Genomic DNA, 18,317 nt, shown 5'->3' on the forward strand with positions numbered 1-18,317 from the left:
AAGTTACTCAAATTTTGTATTAAAAATGAGCTATACAAGTGAAAAGGTCGTATAGTTCCAAGTGAGCAGTCAAAATCATTTCACCCAAACACCCCTGTTTTGTCTCAAGTTACTCAAATTTTATATTAAAAATGAGCTATACTAGTGAAAAGGTCGTATAGTTCCAAGTGAGCAGTCAAAATCATTTCACCCAAACACTCCTGTTTGTCTCAAGTTACTCAAAATTTGTATTAAAAATGAGCTATACTAATTCCAGCAAAAAACAATAATGTAAATGATGGTAAGAGACAAAATAACTGGAAATTTTAACTTAAAAGGCAGTATTTTAGTCAAGCACATGTACGTGTCTATCAGACTTATGATGGATTAATCTATTGTCAATAAACAGACTATACAACTTGGAAAAATTTCTGTGAAAGTATATATTTAACAATTTGAAAGAAAATATAACTACTAAGAGGTAGAAGTTTGGGTAAATTTTAATGATTACATGTGAAGCTGGTTTTTGTGAACATGCACGCTTTTCATGCATACACAACCACACTAGTCCAAGGCTAGTACGTATGTAATACAAACTTTGTTAGTCTCAGGTGTTGGGCTAGTTATTTTTTTATAACTCTAAACAAGCATCTGTAGTGAGCAGAATTATTCAAAGTTCAATATGACTGCAAAAACAAGCTGAAACTATTTTTTACTAGTAACTAATAATCTATATCTGTGTTTTACTAATCTATTTACAACTTTATCACTGCATATTATACTTTAAAATATTCATCAGAACATAGGATTTGTAGGAAAAATTCTTCTTCACAAATACTTGTCTGCTACAGCATGGAATATTATAGTTTTCAAGTCATGTGAGGTATTATTCACTGTAAGTAATATTATGAAAATGACAAAAGGAAACATGTGTACATGTATCTTTATTAAAAAGAATCGAAGCACATTAGTCCATCATAATCAAACTTTTTTTAAGAACACTAAAAGACTCAGTTAAGTAAAGCAACTTTTCTAAAATACTTAGTACTGTAAACAAATGAGAAATTAGCTCTCGTATAATTCGCAAGTTTCTGTGGTTCTCCTAATATAATTAGCAAGGTACAGAATACGCATATTATTGAGAACACGTTACATTACCTTTAAGTCCGTAAGTACCAGACTTGTAAGAATGAAATCTTTGAAATGTTCAACTCCATTGTTAAAGATGTTGAAATCACCATAGTTAACACTGGTTTCTTCCTGTTTGGGCCAGTACTGACCACACTTCCCCCTGCTACGTTCAATTGTGCGTGTTGTCATGACAATCACAAGTGATTTCTGTTCCCAAACCATTTGCCAGAAATCAGAAAACGTTTTAGGCAGAGGACCTTTTACAAAATATAATAATAACTATGAAGTGCATCCAGTATTAAGAGTTTAAAAGTATTTTAAAAAGAATCTTTTAAATGTCTAAACTTTTCTTATACATACTGAATGTTTCTGCTAACATGTTCATAGCTACTATAAAAAAAAAGTAGTGATTTAAATGCTTGTAATATGTGTAATCATTGTATCACCACCAATAATATAAATAAAATGTAGCTTACAAAGTAAATTTTTATATTATAGATGTTACTCCATTTAAATACAAAACCAAAATATTTCTGCTCAACGTTCAAGTATCAATGTCATCAAAATTCTAATTTTGGGCCATGGTTTCTTATGATTTTATAATTGTACAATGCGCACTTACATCTTAACAAAAATTAAAAAAATGTAACACAGGCTTCCAAATGGTATTCTATTGTATTCTAAAATTACCACACTGTTAAGATTTTTACCAGATATTTTCATTTCAAAAATAGAGCAAATCTGTGCAGGTTTCAGATTTCAGAACAAACCTATTTTTTTTAACAAGTGTATATGTATTTGTGTTTTTGATATCACATAAAAATCATAATTTTGTGCCCAAAATAATAGTCCATCTGTTCTTTTCTTTAAAAAAAATAATTTTTGTAAACAAAAAATATAACCATTCTCTGTAATTTTAATGCTATAAAGAACAGCAGTAAAGTTAGACTCTTATTTTTTTATGTAACTGTTAACTAACAGTTTTCTTTCTTTAATGACACAGTGAATGAAGTGAGAAGTAATGACCAAGAAAAAGTACAAAGGTTGAGTATAATGCATTAAAACAACTTTGGAGCATCATCATCATCATCATCACCCCAATGACCATGCTTCTTTGAAATAGCAATACAGAATAGTTTATACTGCAAATAGCTTTATCATAAGGTGGTCCTGTCAAAAGCATGCCACTGTTCCTTGTTTGCTTTCTATAATCCATCTAATATATGAAGATGATGCCTTCCCATTACCAGTTTCAACAGTTCGATTACACAGAAATCAACAGACACTGTATTCAGCTACTTGACTATTATGCCTTTGTTTAGCATAGCATCAATACCCATTTCATTCTCCAGCTGCTTGAGATAATACAAAGATTGAATGGATTTGTCATGGAAGTAATGTGCTGCTTTTCCAGATGGAGATCCTTCTTGATTATGTTGTGTAATGTTGCGTGGGGCATGAGGATGACTATTGCTACTTTCATGGATTCTCACCCATTACAAGATGCTGCACTCTGCTTACCTTGGTTGGGATAAGATTTTTTGTATGTATCTTTCCAGATGGTCAATGGGTCACAAAGTTGATCCATATTCCCGTGTTTTACAATGTCATTAAGTAAAAGGGATATCCCTGTCTTGGAAACTCTAAATCCCCAATCTAAACATCATCTTTATGACCTGAGTGTATGAATATTTTGAGTAAGAAATGAATGTAACATATCTTTTCCAAAAGCAATCAATTTTGGTGGCATCACACAACCTATAAAATGCCAAACAATGACAAAAAGTAGTTCTGATACATTCCATTCCACTGTGACTTTATATCAGCTGAAGATACCATGTGACATGCTGATTTGTAAATTCAAAATTGCTTTTAATGTAACATATTCAATCCTTTGTATTATATATTACCCCCCCTCAAGAAAAAGAAAAAAATTAACCGAGCATAAATTAAGTTACAGAAACTTGTTTAAAATACATCTTATTAGCCTTTTATGTATACATAGTACTACCTGCTGTACTGATACAATAAAGGTTTAGATATACTTCAATAAAACACCTCAAACCTTATTTTATATCACAGAGTTTGAAGTTCATATCAAGTTGAGGTTTTATATAAACTGTAGATAGAAAATGTTTGTTTAAATATTTAGAACTTAATGCTGTAATCCTTGTTGTGAGGAACAAGAACTATACTGATTTTCTCCGTTTTTCTTTGATCTGAAAATTTGTTTTTCATAGATACACAAAAACATTCAGTCGTTAAACGAGAAAGCTGTTTTACTGCATGATCAATTGATATTTAATAGCTTTTTACATGTATAAAAGGGTTGATTTCATTAAACAATTAAATGTTTCTCCACTTGCACCTTCCTAAAAGGTATATTATTGTTTTTAAATAGGAATGTCTAAAAGTTTTAAATAAAACTTCTTTACATGTTATATCTTTGAAGTAAGCATCAACACTTGTAGTTCTGTGTAAGAAATAACTGCACTGTTATATCTTAAGTATTATCTAGAAGTTAACAAAGCTGATAATTTTTGATTGTATTTATTGTGCTATAGGCATGTGAATAAAAAATGTTATTTGTAATTTTATTTCAATTCTGACACAAGACTGATTGAGTAAATCAAAATGTAGTGTTACACTTATCAGGTCCAGGTGGATTTTTTGTTAATTAAAAGAATGTTACTAAAAAAAAAAATTGAACTTTGGAAGTAGAAATTTCATTCTAATATCTCTTCGATAAAATTTTAATTAACAAGCAGATGCTAAAATATATTCAAAAATAGCTTTCTTTTTAAATATTCAATGAAAATATCCAGTTATGTCAAATTAAATAGTTGAAAGAAAAGAATATACATATATATTCAAATTGAAACAAGTTTGTTTTGAATTTTGTGCAAAGCTACACAAGGGCTATCTGCACAACTGTCCCTAATTTATGTGATTGACCGTCACATTATAACACTCCCATGGCTGAAAGGACGAGCATATTTGGTGTGACGGGGATTCGAACCTGCGACTCTCAGATTGCGAGTTGAGCGCCCTAGCCACCTGGACATGCCGGGCCTTGAAACAAGTTCAATAAAAGTACTTTATTTTCAGTATAAACTGCTTTTCTCAAAACTTCAAAGTAATTAAACAGAGGATTACAGGAAACTCTACAGTTTAAAAGTGAATCAAAAAATCTTCTACAAAATGCTATATTATATATAAAGAATTGTGAAAAAATTACTTTTTCTCTTAAATACTCTTTTATAATTCTTTATATTGCATTTTTTATTATTGAAAAATTATGTGGAATCTTTAAAAAACATCAGACTTCACTGAGACGTTGCAATCCGTCACAGATAAAAGATCAAAAGGTAAAATCTAATGATATTTTTATACGATACCTTGAGTTGAAATAAAAGCTTTTTCTTGCTGAAATCCATCAACATAATTAGCATTAATATAGTCAAGGGATGGTTGGTCAGCTGGACATGTAAGCTTTACACGGGAGTGGTCATAGCTTAATACATCGCTGTAGCGGTTTTTTGGTTGATTAGGTTTCAATCTAAAATAAAAAATAATGACAAGAACTCGTATATTTTAACAGACATATTTCTTAAAATAATCAAAGTTCTATTAGTAGAAACATTTCTTATTGGTAGTAATTTAAAAAAATGTCCTTGACCCAAATAACTCTCAAAGTTTAAGTAGAATGCACAGTATTAGTATTTTTGGATGAAGAGAATATTAGGATTAAATTACCATTTACTGATCTTATGTAACACAAGCATACAATTCTAGCTCTACATATAACATGTCTTAAGCCTAAAATTATATTAAAACAAGTCTTCCTTTTGTTTCTATTATGTTGAGGAAGAACTGTCTGGAAATAATGTTTAATGAAATGCTTTAACTCTTTCGCTACTGAAAATGATTATAAAATACTGAATATGCCTATAAAGACACAAAGTTGACTTCATAATGACTTAAGATCATGGCTAGTGATCTTGTTAAGTTACTCAGCTCTATAGATGTGGATGATTTTGAACATTCATAATACATGTCAATAACTAGAGTACTATTTATTTCTTTATACTGTATGTCTTGTAGCATTTAAGATGTTATTTCAACAAGTGTTTTATTTACTTTATACTTTTATCTTACAAAATCAAATTTCCCTGTTCTGTTAACAGATGTTAACACAATTAAATAGACACTGTATTTCAGTTTGTAACTTTTCATGTTAATTACTGTATTGGGCAAAATAAATGTTCAAATTTAGATTTCTGCATAGTTCTGAGGAGCCTTGTTTGTAAACAATGTACATATAAATTAAAAAAAATTCTGCCCATCAAAATAATATATGTTTATATTTACTAATAAACTACCATTTCCAGAGAATGCAGTTCTGAACATTTTGTTTCTCATGTGATTTTCCCACTATTTCTCAGTATGTTTTCAGAACAACATCTAATGTAATTCTGCCTTTAACCTTACGTTCGTATCCTGGATTTTTTTCTAACCCAAAAATTTTGTACACAATCTCACAAACTTGTGGCAGCACTGAGGCCTTTTCTGTTCCTGGTAGAAACTGCCAATAGAATACACACTTAGTTTCTCCCATTTCTACCCCAGCTGAACTGAGAGCAACACATGGTTTCTTGTGGCTCAGGGATCAAAAATACCCCACAGTACTAAACCAAGATATGTTTTCCCAGATTAGCTATCTCTCTATTATTTGGAATTTATGATACAATAAGAGTTTTTAAAGCTTATACGAAACAATATTTGCTTCAGCAAAGATTTTTGCAGGGTATTAGGTTTTCATTATAGCAATTTCACAATTTCTTATTTTTTATTACAATGAAGACGGATGGCAGACAGTGAAGGTGAGAGAATTAGGCAGATGTTGGATGTCTGTCCCAGTAATATTTAACTTGAGGACGACAGTGAGGGTGAATATGATCAGCTTGAAGACAGTCAGATCACAGTGAAGTTTATATTCAGTGCTTTCAGTATCAAATGATGGTATCACATACAGAAGATTCGGAGTAAGCAGTTAGGTTAGATTAAATGTAAGGCATTTTCATTGATGTTACCCAACAAATGATGTTTTTAGTTCAAAATAATTCCTAGGAAGATGTTTAGATAAAAAAAACTTAACTTTTTTAATCATATTTTTTTGTAAATAAAGCGATATCAAGCATCAACATCTGACATTTTCCATTATTCCTTTATTAAAACTATCAAAACATAAAAAAAACAACAATATTCTATGGTATAATTCATAAGATGTTTACCTCAAATGCACACATAGATAGATTAACAATCTAATAAAACTTAACGTTTTGTTGGTGTGGAGTGTGACACAACCACAGGGTACAAAAGTTGTTCCATACAGAAATCTTACTAACACAGGGTTAAAGTTAAAGTTTAAATTTCATTGGCTAGAGAATTTGTTGACTATTTACATCAATGTAGAATAAAAAAAGTGGTGAGAAATAATTTATGGTTTTGTGGCAATGTAATTATAATTTGCTCAAAAAGGTTAGAACAACTGAACGTAGTAGGAAGTTTGATTGTTTGTTTATAATTAAGCACAAAGCTACACAATGCTCTGCCCACTATGGGTATCAAAACCCGGATTATAGCATTAGACATACCGCTGTGCCACTGTTTAGAAGACTTAAGAACAAACTAAATCTTGGAATTTGTAGTTTCTTAAAATTGTTTTCAGTTAAATTATATTTGTTTGAAAGCTTCAGCAATGTTCTTCTGTGACACAACATTAGGTAAGTCTTTTTAGGTTTAAAAAAGTACACAAAGTGATGGCAAAATAATCTTGTGACTCAATTGTAGCTCAATATCTTTATTTAATGAAAAGTATTGTTAATTTTATCATATTCAAATGATTTACAAAAATAAAAACTTATCTGTTGAAAAGAAATATATTCATTAAGCATAAAATGATTTTGACCAAGAATATTGTTATCTAGCCTGTAAAATATCAAAAGTAATAAATATCAAAATGGAATTTTCTGACAAACATTAAAACACTGAAATTCTAAAATAAAGCAAGATATTTTAATGTTTTTTAAAACTGTGTCTTGCTATAAAAGTTTTGAAATTTTACAGATTATAGAAAAACTAAATCAAATAAAGTTGAAACTAGATGGTGTTTACTAAGTTTGCACTGAAATGTCATATAATTTGACTATGTTTCTACTGTGAAAAGAATAAAAATATTATTAATCTACTTTTAATTTATGTTATTCCAATTAGTATAGCATAAAATATTTGCAAATAATCCATATATTAATAGTATATAACTTTTAAGTCCCCTTGTGTGAAATAATGCATAGACAAAATGTGACTTCTCTACCTTATCCACCACCCCTCCAATAAATATGCAATTCCCTATAAAATCACCATAGCTCAGACAAACCATAATCTTTATAGACTTCAATTTTTTTTTGGTTACAGTGTTATCAAAGAGAAAATCAGACCCCTCTTGCCACATCCACCTGTCACATCTTCTCTTTCATAATTTGTTAATAATTCTCTCTTACATTTAATTCTATATTATCTAAAACCAATAGAAAGCCAAGAATTTCATCTGTCAAATGACATATTGTATTACATTGTTTTCTGAATGGAGAACTGTCAATTTCACTGTCAGTACACGCTTCATTTCCACGGGAAAGATGACGACTAGCTTGGCTGAATTTGTAACGGCTCTTTTCGCATAGTTAGAAAGCCAGAAAAATTGTAAGAGCTAGGGGAAATTGTCTACTTTTTGCATGTTATTATTCTATATTCTTTGGTGTATTATTTAATTAAATAAAAATTATTTAGTGCATTACTACCATTAGTATAAACAAAAGTAGGATTAAGTGTCATCTCCAATCAAAGATTCAGGTAAGTGATTTAATTCGTGTTTATTCTTTATTTATTATTATAAAAGTACCTCAAACATAAAAGTAGGGATCTCTTTAGGTTAGTTAAGGTGAGATTATGTAAAATAAATAATAATAATATAATTAAAATTTTTCATGAAGCATGCACGCGAGCAGGCTCGTGGGTAACCTAATTCAATAGTGTAAAGTGACCTCCACGTTCCCCAAGTGATTTACAACTTATAATGGCACAAACAGTAGTTAGACAAGGTTCAAAGGGCAATAAAACAATAAAATTTAATTATAAATAGATGTATACTGTTATGAGCTTAAACCTACTTAGGATAAACAAATGTAATTTCATGTTACAACTTGAAATCATTCTAGAAAGAAAAAAAGGGTAATTTAGATTTATTTCAATTATTTTTTGGGTCTTTATGAGGTTGGTTAAATTGACCAACGTTGTATAGAGTTAGGGTAGAGAAAATAACAGATAAAATATAAAGTTTTAGTGAAAACAAACATTTGAAATGTATTTAGGAGGTTTTAAAGAATACACAAATCAAATCTGAGATTTCCGATATGAAGAAAAGTATTTTTATATTTAACATGAAAATCACTTTTCACATGGACTACTCAAAACAAATGCTCGATATATCTCCGGACAATTACTTCATTAAAAAAACTGATTGTATACAAAATACTTGTAACGTGTACTAAACGTCTGCCAAATTTTGAAGATACTTGCACTGTATTAAAAGTTATAGTATTAAAACTATATACAAGTAAAAATGGTCCTGTGGTAGGTCCCTGGTGACTGACCCCATATTAAGAGTTAAACCATACCCCAAAAGTTTCATATATAAAATCAAAACATTCACAGAAACCATACTAAAACCTCATAGTTGATGATATTTTAATGCAACTATTGTAGATTTTTTTTATCACATAACTATGTACATAAAAAACCTACTTTGCAATATTAAAAGTGCCTTCCAAAGGTTTGCTTTTGATCTCAGCATATTCTTCATACAGTCCCTTCCTACCCTTCTGACAAAGATGCTGAATGAACTCCTCAAGTAACATGTTTCCTTTTTTGCCATCTTTTGAAGAATCTCTTTCCGGATTAGATGTCAGAGAACTGGCATCTCTAAGTTTGTCCTCTACAGAGATGTCAGCCCTGGTAGAACATGGAGAGAGCATTGTATCCTGATTCTGTTTCTGAAAAATCAACAAAAATAAAGGCAATAAAATCCCAGTATTAAAACAACAGAAATAATTCAAAATATGTTCATTACAAATAACTCTTATACAGTTTTATATACATCTATAATTCAATTATTCATGAGCTATTCTGAAGAATGGACATTGTGTCTACAAATTAGTTAAGCATTTGTATGAAAGATAAGTTATTCACATACACTTTTGTTTCTAAATCTTGGATTATATAAAAAGTTGTTACCTTCGTCAAGGTAATGTATCAGTTAAAAGCTCATATCTCAGTAATGGCTAATAGCATTTATAAAACTAACAAGTTAGTATTTATGTGTCATTACACATGGATGGAAAATTAGGGTTTTTGGCACCTCTTAGAATGGAGAAATTCTGTACGTTTGAGAAATATAGTTATGATGTGAAATCATAATTTAATGACGATCATATATTGCTTGAATAACAGTCTCTTATACTGAAACTGTAAATTGTCATTGTTGTAATGTTTAATTTAGTGGTTTTCAAACTTTGTCATAATTAACCTCATTAAGATAAATAAACACAAATGTGCCTCTTCATAGTTTATGATATGCTAGACTGCACTGAAAAAAACCATGCGGCATAAGCCTGATGTGTCACAGTTGCTAAAGAATGCCACCTAGCAAGATAAAAAAAAGTTATTTGTGATATTTTATCATTTTTCTTTTGGTTATTTTTTTTAACTTTTTTTCTTCGAATCACCAAATCTTTCACCATAAAGAAAAAACAAGAACAACATGCATGCATCTGGTTTCCCACAGTTTCAGTACCACTGGTCTAAACTGCTAAAGCCTTTATCAAAACATAAAGCATATACAAAAACAACAAAACACAGATTTGTAAAATAATGTCAAATAGTAGCAATAATATCAATTTCAGCCACATTATAGTTATTTCTATTTGTGTTCAACTTGTTCCAAATAAAAGCATAATAAGCTCAAACACATACTTATGAAGAACTTTAAATCTACATTTTTGTACATGTTAAAACATAAAATACTTAGTGAATAAACAACAACACAAACATAAGTAATTGAGAGCTGTTTTTAACACTATCTTCAGCTGTTGCTGGTAATCATTATACAAGACTGTGGTTAAAATTTATCATATTTTATATATATACCAGTCATCCAGATTTCTGGAAGGTTGAAGGGTGTGCCATGAAGAGTTTGGATATTCTGCTACTTTGCTCTACACAGTTAAAAGTTTAAATCCACCAGATGATCAAGTTAAACTTATTCCAAAATAATTCTATTATAGATGTAAAAGCAGATGGAGATACCATTGAACGTACGCGTTAAAAGCTGATAATGTCTGAATTTTAGTGATTATTCTTTCCACCGTACATCAATCAGCTTATCAGATTTAAAACAATACATTTTTATTGGCAAAAAATTTAAATATCTACTTACTTTTACAACTTCTACCTCTTTCTCCCTTTCTTCACAGTTATGTTTTTCATGGACAGATGAAGTAAGTTCTCCAAGATCCTCCATTTCTCCATCACTAAGTGGACCATTCCCATTCTGCATCATTCCTTCATAGGACTGGTAAAGAATCATACCGGACGATGGAGACGTGGGAATAGATGAAATGTCACAAAGATCTCCATTAGAATTAGTCTTAAGGCAATGAAGAAGCCATGCATTATGGTCCAGTCGAAGGATACCTCCCAGTTCCCATGGCAGGGATCCTCGTGGTATGTGCAAAGATAATTGAGGTAGGTTAACCATAGATACCTGTTATATTAGAATAGACAGGATCATTATTTATGTATGAATCAATAACAAAGTATAGATCAAAAACATCTTAAACTGCTACTTTCTAAACATAAAATAAAATGCTTTTTTATAAAACTTTTAATATTGATTTGATCAATAAAACTGCCTTTTCTAATAATGCCATAAAAATTTTCTGATTCTACATTAAAGAATTAAATTTGGGTATAAAGTATGTTATATACAAAATAAACACTGATTATAAGTCTTTGTCCTGTTTTCCTCCCAACTTACCCGTTCTCTGAGCTTTTCCCGAACAAACAGTCTTAAGATTTTGAATGGAGCTTTGAACCACATTGGAGCTGCCACAATAAGAACTTTTTTCAGCCGAGCTGGATATGCCCCCTGTGGTAAAATTAACAGTATCCTACAAAAACTGTTCTTTTTTTTTATGATTACTGATCAATGAAAAAGTTCCACATAATAAAAACAAAACTGGCTTAACACATATCATGAATTTGAAAATACTGAAGACACAAGAACAGGTATCACAAGTTCGAAATTACTGAATACACAAGAACGTGTATCACAAGTTTGAAATTACTGAATACACAAGAACGTGCATCACAAGTTTGAAATTACTGAATACACAAGAACGTGCATTACAAGTTTGAAACTACTGAATACACAAGAACATGTATCACAAATTTGAAATTACTGAATACACAAAAACATGTAAAAACAAGTGTGAAATTACTGAATACACAAGAACGTGCATCACAAGTTTGAAATTACTGAATACACAAGAACATGTATCACAAATTTAAAATCACTGAATACGCATGAACATATAAAACTTGAAAGTATTCAATCTTAGATCTAAATAAAACTAATTAAACAAGCCTGAAGAATCTAAAAGATTATCTAGTTATAAAACAAAAGCGTATTGATAAACAGATTCAAATAAAATACTTAATACTTAATAGGCTACATCATTCATGAACAAATCTTCTGAACATTTTAAACATATTCCTTGCTTTAACAGAAAAATATGATTTAATGCATAATAACAAAATGAATAAAATCCCAAGATGTACTATCACATGTTGATGGCAAGGAAGAACATTCATCATGACTAAACCATAGAATATACTGTATTAAAGTACTTCTTACAACCCTAGGACCAACCTTGTAACCATTTTGTGCTTGTTATAGTTTTCATGCTATAGCTTTTAAATTAGTAAGGGTTAACATATCAACTTTCCAAACACATGCACCTGTACTCTGTCAAGATGCTCTGTATTATTCATACCTAAGATATCCTTCTATTATCAATTCCAACACTCTATGATTCATAGCAATATTCTACATAAGTAATACACTTCAGGTTGTCCATCCAGAACTTTTCTCACAAATTCTTCCATCAAAAGCTACAAATCTCATATTGTTAGAAAGGCCTTTGCCCAAGGAGTCCAGATTGCATAATGGTGCTTCAATTCAATATCACCTCATTTGTTTTTTGTTTAGTCAAACTTTTCAATGCAACAAGTATGTTACATGACGGCACAATGTCATTGTCATCATATGATGACTGGCTTAGATTTCAAATTTAGTTTTATTTTATTTGCAAAGTATTTCACACAAACAGCACTTAACCCGCATGTAATTTCATAAAAACAAAATTATCATTACACTAAATACAATTTCTGTGGGCTTTCCTGACTTATTTAGGTTTAAAATGCCCATTAACTTTGTTAAAAACCATATGCTTATCACTTTGTGAATATTCATTCAGACACTTTTACATATGTAGCTAAGTTTGCCTCATTACAACTTTACATTTACTTTACTTTGCAATAATTTAGCTTCAGTAAATTTCATAGACTGCTACTATTTTTTTTCTTTAGTACAGGTTTTATGCTTCATTTTGGCGAGTTTCTTTGTTTCAACTCGTAAAACTGTCATACAAATGTTCATAACTGTTCCATACTCTGTACATTATTATAAGTACCATTACTTTATTGCTTAATTCACGTGTAGTTTCATTAAATAAAGTTATGTCTATGCGAGTTTGTTTATCTGACTCTTAAAAGTTTTTCAAACAGACCAAGATTTACCGATCTAACACATAATGTCTGCAAGAAAGCGTAGCTTAAATGGCGTGCATGAAAATGACAGAATAAGGAAACTTCAAGTGAAGGGCACGAAAAATAATGCAAATGTTTTGCGAGTCATGGCTAGTATGTTTATTATTATTTATAACCCTAAAGCTTATATAAAGGGAAAATTTCATAAACAACTGGTGTTCAGTAAAATAATGTACATTGAAATAAGTTACTTCTACTGAGTATTTGGTGTTTCGCTATAAGTGCAGGTTTTTGCTGTAATTCATAAATAGTAGAAACTAATCTAGTTAATACACTGAGTAGAAAAATTATATCTTATCAATTCTAAACTAAATCAAAATAATTTTAATTACCTTTAGAAGACTCAAAGTATTTGGTGTTTTGCTATAACTGCAGGTTTTTGCTATAATTCATAAATAGTAGAAACTAATCTAGTTAATACACTGAGTAGAAAAATTATATCTTATCAATTCTAAACTAAATCAAAATAATTTTAATTACCTTTAGAAGACTCAAAATCTTTTGACAAAGTTCATAATCAAAGTTCACATACTTGGACCCTATCATATTGTAAATGAAAATTATTCCACAACGTTGAGTATCCACACTGCAAAACACAAAAAACATGACACTTGATTTTACATGAATAAAATATAATAAATGTAATGAAATAGTATGCTAATAAAGCTGGTTGAAACTTTTAAACATTTTACTCCAAACTGGACTAACACTGGTTTCTTAAAAAAAAAAGATTATAACATTCTAATCACTCTCCATTGGTAACAGATACTAACCAAAAAACTAAATAATATCGTCATTAACTCTTTTTACTAAAAATCCTGATTGTAGACTTAAGAGTAAAGAATTAAAACATATTAGGTCTTGTTTTACTGCAGTTAATATCTTTAAAAAGTTCAATGCTTCTGCATTACATAGCTTAATGTTTCATAATTAACAGAATGAACTTTAGTCTTTGGGTGCTGAAATTCAGTTAGCCAAATAATCATTTGTGCTCATTGTATTAGAAACCCATCACGTATTTTTCCGGGTCATGGACAGGAGTAATTTTTGACCTAATAGGACTAGGCTATTTAATTTAAAAGGTTTTTGTTTGGTTAATTTTATTATAGAGCTTTAAGATACACACCAAAAAAATCAAGATTATTAAACTTTTATAAAAGCCCCCACCCCCCCCCAAAAAAACAGAGGAAATATTTTTTACTTCAGAAAAATGAAAATCATTTGTATCTTTCTGATAAATGAAACAACGGTAAAAGTGTGAGCTGAAAATCATCAGTCAAAGAAAACTTTGTAAATATTTAAAAGTACTGACTTATTTTGACAGGAAATAAAAACAATTCATTTATCCAAGTGTATTTATAAAAAAAAATATCCAAACACAAGTGGAAAGTTGGTTTGAATTTGTCAGTCCAATGATTAAAGATCAGGAGTTCAAACAAGTGTTGTTTTGGAAAAATGTTGAATTTAAAAACACTGCTGATTCAACATCCAATTATTTATTTATGTAGCTGTTTAAACAAAATGGGGGATTAAAATATGATCCTTCTTTGCATCAAACATCACAGATGACAAACAAAAGTCAGCTATGCATCAATCTACAGCTGTTAACAGGAAAATTTGTCTAATCAAAATATTATAAAGAAAAGAGATGTGTATGTATTGTGAATAGCAAACCAAATTCCTACAACTCCAAATAGAGCATGACCTTCAATCATAAGTGAATGAATTTTGTCACACAGGTTTTTGGTTCTCCAATTTCATTCTTAGGTTTTCCTGCCACAATGCTTAAAATATTTTGGCAACTGCATTGCCAAAAGTGTCAGTGGAATATTCAGTTGGTGCTGGATTTCTTTTTAAGTGCAACCAGAGTCATCAGGACTTTTGACAGTTACTGTACTAGATACCAAAATTACATTAAGAGAATTATGATTCAGGACAAAAATTTGTTGGAATAACCCAAAAGTAATTCTAATAAATTAAGACAACAAACAAATATGAAATGGTTTTCAGTTTCAACAAGTACTAAACGTATCAGCAAATAAAATCTTGCAATTAACAGTTTAATCAAAATTTCATGGGATAAGTGAGACATCTACTGGGACAAGTAAATATTACCAGCATCAGTGCTAGTGGATAAGTTAGTATTAGATATTTTATCCTGTATTAGATTTTTTTGTTTTATTTGAGTGAATTATCCCAGCACATGTGCACTGAACACAGTTGTAATAAAAAAGGAAAAACCTGTTTTGGTCTCTGATTTTAAGAATTATAGTTTACTATTTTTTTTACTACACATTTGTTTTATTATTCTTTTTATAGTTATATAAAAAGTTATATAGTTATGTTGAATGTAATATCTGTAAATAAACCACAAAAAAGTCCATTCTGGGGCAGCACCATTGTCAAATCTAGAGATTTCACTGAAACACCTATCGTTTAGTGCATCCGTGCTAGTTTAATTTTGAGTAAAGTTTTGCTTTGCCTACTTACGACGTTGAAGAGCAGGAAGTTATAAAAAATAAATGGAATAATATTTGTCTAAGTCTTCACTCTTATATCTACTATTCCATAATAAAAAAAAATTCTGATTAATACATGTAAGTAATTGACAAATTAACCCAAAACTTTGAAGTTTCACTTAAACTACTTAAAGAATGAAAAGTTTTGGCTTAATGAAGACCTACGTTCATAAAATTTGTCCATTATTCTTATAAATGGTAAAATATATTAATTTTTAAAGCAGAAGATAGTTAATTTGCAAAATTAAATATTGTTATAGGGAAATAACAATTAAGTTAAATGAAGTTTCTTATTACACATAGCACACTCACATTTACTGTTTTTAATGAAACACATACACACACACATAATTCTTTTTTTAGAAAAAGCACATTATGCTGTCTGGGGGAATCGACCCACAGATTTTGGTGTTGTAAGTCCGTAAATTTACAGCTGTACCACCAAGGGATATTTGGTGGAATATTTTTCTACTTACAATATTTATTTTCACTTATCTTACTATAATGGACCTAGAGGGTATGTCAGTATCTATGTATATAACCAAAACTCCTGTGTCATCTATTAAATGGCACCACAAACAAAATTGCATAAAAAATTCACACTTGAAAAATTCAAACTGTGATATGTGCAACAACCATTTCTTTTTAATAGAACACAATTTTAAATAAAAGTACTCTCCTCACAACAAGAACACAACATTCACTAGGACTGTACGTGAGGGTTTGATTATATCTTTATTAATGTAATTCTTAAATGTAGTATTGTGAAACTAGAATTCTTAGAAAACTATTATAAATAGTACCACTTATAATATATAAAACATCACAGTTTATATGAGTAAAATTTATGCAAACTTTGAGCTCTGTACATATGAATAATTTTGAATGCAATGAGTTGCGTATGACTAAAGAGCACAATTCAAACACTTTTCTCATGCAGTAATTTGCAGAAAAAAAATAATCTTTTTTTAGAAATGTTCACTTTTTCAAAATTTTTTTCAATCACGTATGAATAGTACGATTAGACAAACAGCTGCACAAAGGGAAATGTATCTACTAGTTACTATACTTTTTCTTAAAAGTACCAATTTGACAACCTTACCTCAAAATGTTAACAGAAATGTCATTAACTCTCTTGCAATGAAGTTGACTGAATTGACCAACCCTGTAACTATTTTGTACTCGTTACAGTTTACATACTATAACTTTTAACACACTTTGTATATTTTCACAAATTTTGGCAGACTTTGAGTAAACAATACAAGTCTTTTATACAAAAAAAAATAAGATTTTTAAAAAATTTGTCCATGAATATAGATAGTTCTATACACTAGTCTGAGTGCTAAGTGATTTTCACTTTAAGATTAAAAATGCTTTGCTTAATCTCAAATCTTATTTGCATAATCTCTACAACCTCCCAAATAAATTTCAAACGTTTTTTCAGTAAAATTTTATATTTTATCTGTTATTTTCTCTACCCTAACTTTATACAATGTTGGTCAATTTGACAGACCTTGTAACCACCAAAAAAACGAAATAAATCTAACTTACCCTCTTTTTCTTTCTAGAATGACTTCAAATTGTTATATGAAACTACATTTGTTAGTCGTAAATAGCTTTAATCTCACATCATTATATATTTATTTGTACTTAAATTTCATTATTTTATTGATTTTTTTAACCCTAACTACTATTCGTGCCATTATAAATTGTTAATCACTTGATGCAGCTCATGTTTCACTATCAAATAATATTATGCACAAGCTAACTGTGAGCTGCTCACAGGATTACCTCATAAAGAAAAATTATATTATTACTATTATTTATTTCATCTAACCTAACCTTAACTAACATAAAAAGTTTCCTATTTTTATACTTTAGTTACTTTTACAATAATAAATAAAGAAAACACATGAAAAACAAGAAAAAAGTACTAACCTGGATTTTCATTTTTTTTTATTGTCAACTGTCGATGACACTTGACCCTACTATTTTTTATATTAATTGTAATACTGCACTAAGTAATATTTTATTTAATTAAATAACGCACCAAAAACACAGAATAGTATTGTGCAAAAAGGAGACAATGTCCCGTAACTATCACAATGTTTCTGGCTTTCTAACTATGCAACAAGAGCTGTTAAAACTTCCTCTCAGCCCATCAATGTCTTTCCCATGGGAATCAAGCCTGAACTGAAAGCAAAATTGATAATTCTCTTGACAGAAAACAACATAATATGTTGATAATATAGATAAAAACCGTAGCTTTCTATTGGTTATAAATAATATAGTATTGAACAGCAGAGAGAACTATTGGCAATTTCTGAAAGATAGGATGACAGATGGGTGTCACAAGAAGGGTCTGGTTGCCTATTTCATGGCTCTGTAACCAAATAAGATTGAAGGCTATGAAAATTATGTTTTTCCTGAGCTAAGACAATGTTATTATAAGTAATTTATGTTAAATTATGTACTTCTTGAAGGGGTGGTAAATAAATAGGGGGAATTTTAAATTATTTTTAATATTACTATATTAAATTAAGAACTTAAAATTTAAGTACTATTAAAATATGGATTATTAGCTACATTTTCATGCTATATTTATTGGTATACTATGAAAATAAAGTAGTTTACTTAAATTTCGAACATAACTCACTAAAACCTTGTGAAATGTACAGAAAA

The 18,317-nt window shown here is 29.7% G+C and overlaps 1 protein-coding gene across 1 annotated transcript in view; it reads right to left on the reverse strand.

Annotated features, from left to right (window-relative positions):
• LOC106470014 (tyrosine-protein phosphatase non-receptor type 9-like) overlaps nt 1–18,317 on the reverse strand; it is a 42,977-nt gene that overhangs the window by 3,682 nt on the left and 20,978 nt on the right. The window contains exons 6-11 of the mRNA XM_013930534.2: nt 13,597–13,702; nt 11,264–11,374; nt 10,664–10,990; nt 8,974–9,221; nt 4,509–4,669; nt 1,138–1,367 (exon numbers count right to left, since the gene is read on the reverse strand). Of these exons, the coding sequence (XP_013785988.1) occupies nt 1,138–1,367; nt 4,509–4,669; nt 8,974–9,221; nt 10,664–10,990; nt 11,264–11,374; nt 13,597–13,702 (1,183 nt within the window). The remainder of the gene's footprint in view (nt 1–1,137; nt 1,368–4,508; nt 4,670–8,973; nt 9,222–10,663; nt 10,991–11,263; nt 11,375–13,596; nt 13,703–18,317) is intronic.

This window comes from Limulus polyphemus, unplaced genomic scaffold (genome assembly GCF_000517525.1).
Source record: "Limulus polyphemus unplaced genomic scaffold, Limulus_polyphemus-2.1.2 Scaffold3772, whole genome shotgun sequence".
In the NCBI taxonomy this organism is placed as follows: Eukaryota; Metazoa; Arthropoda; class Merostomata; order Xiphosura; family Limulidae; genus Limulus; species Limulus polyphemus.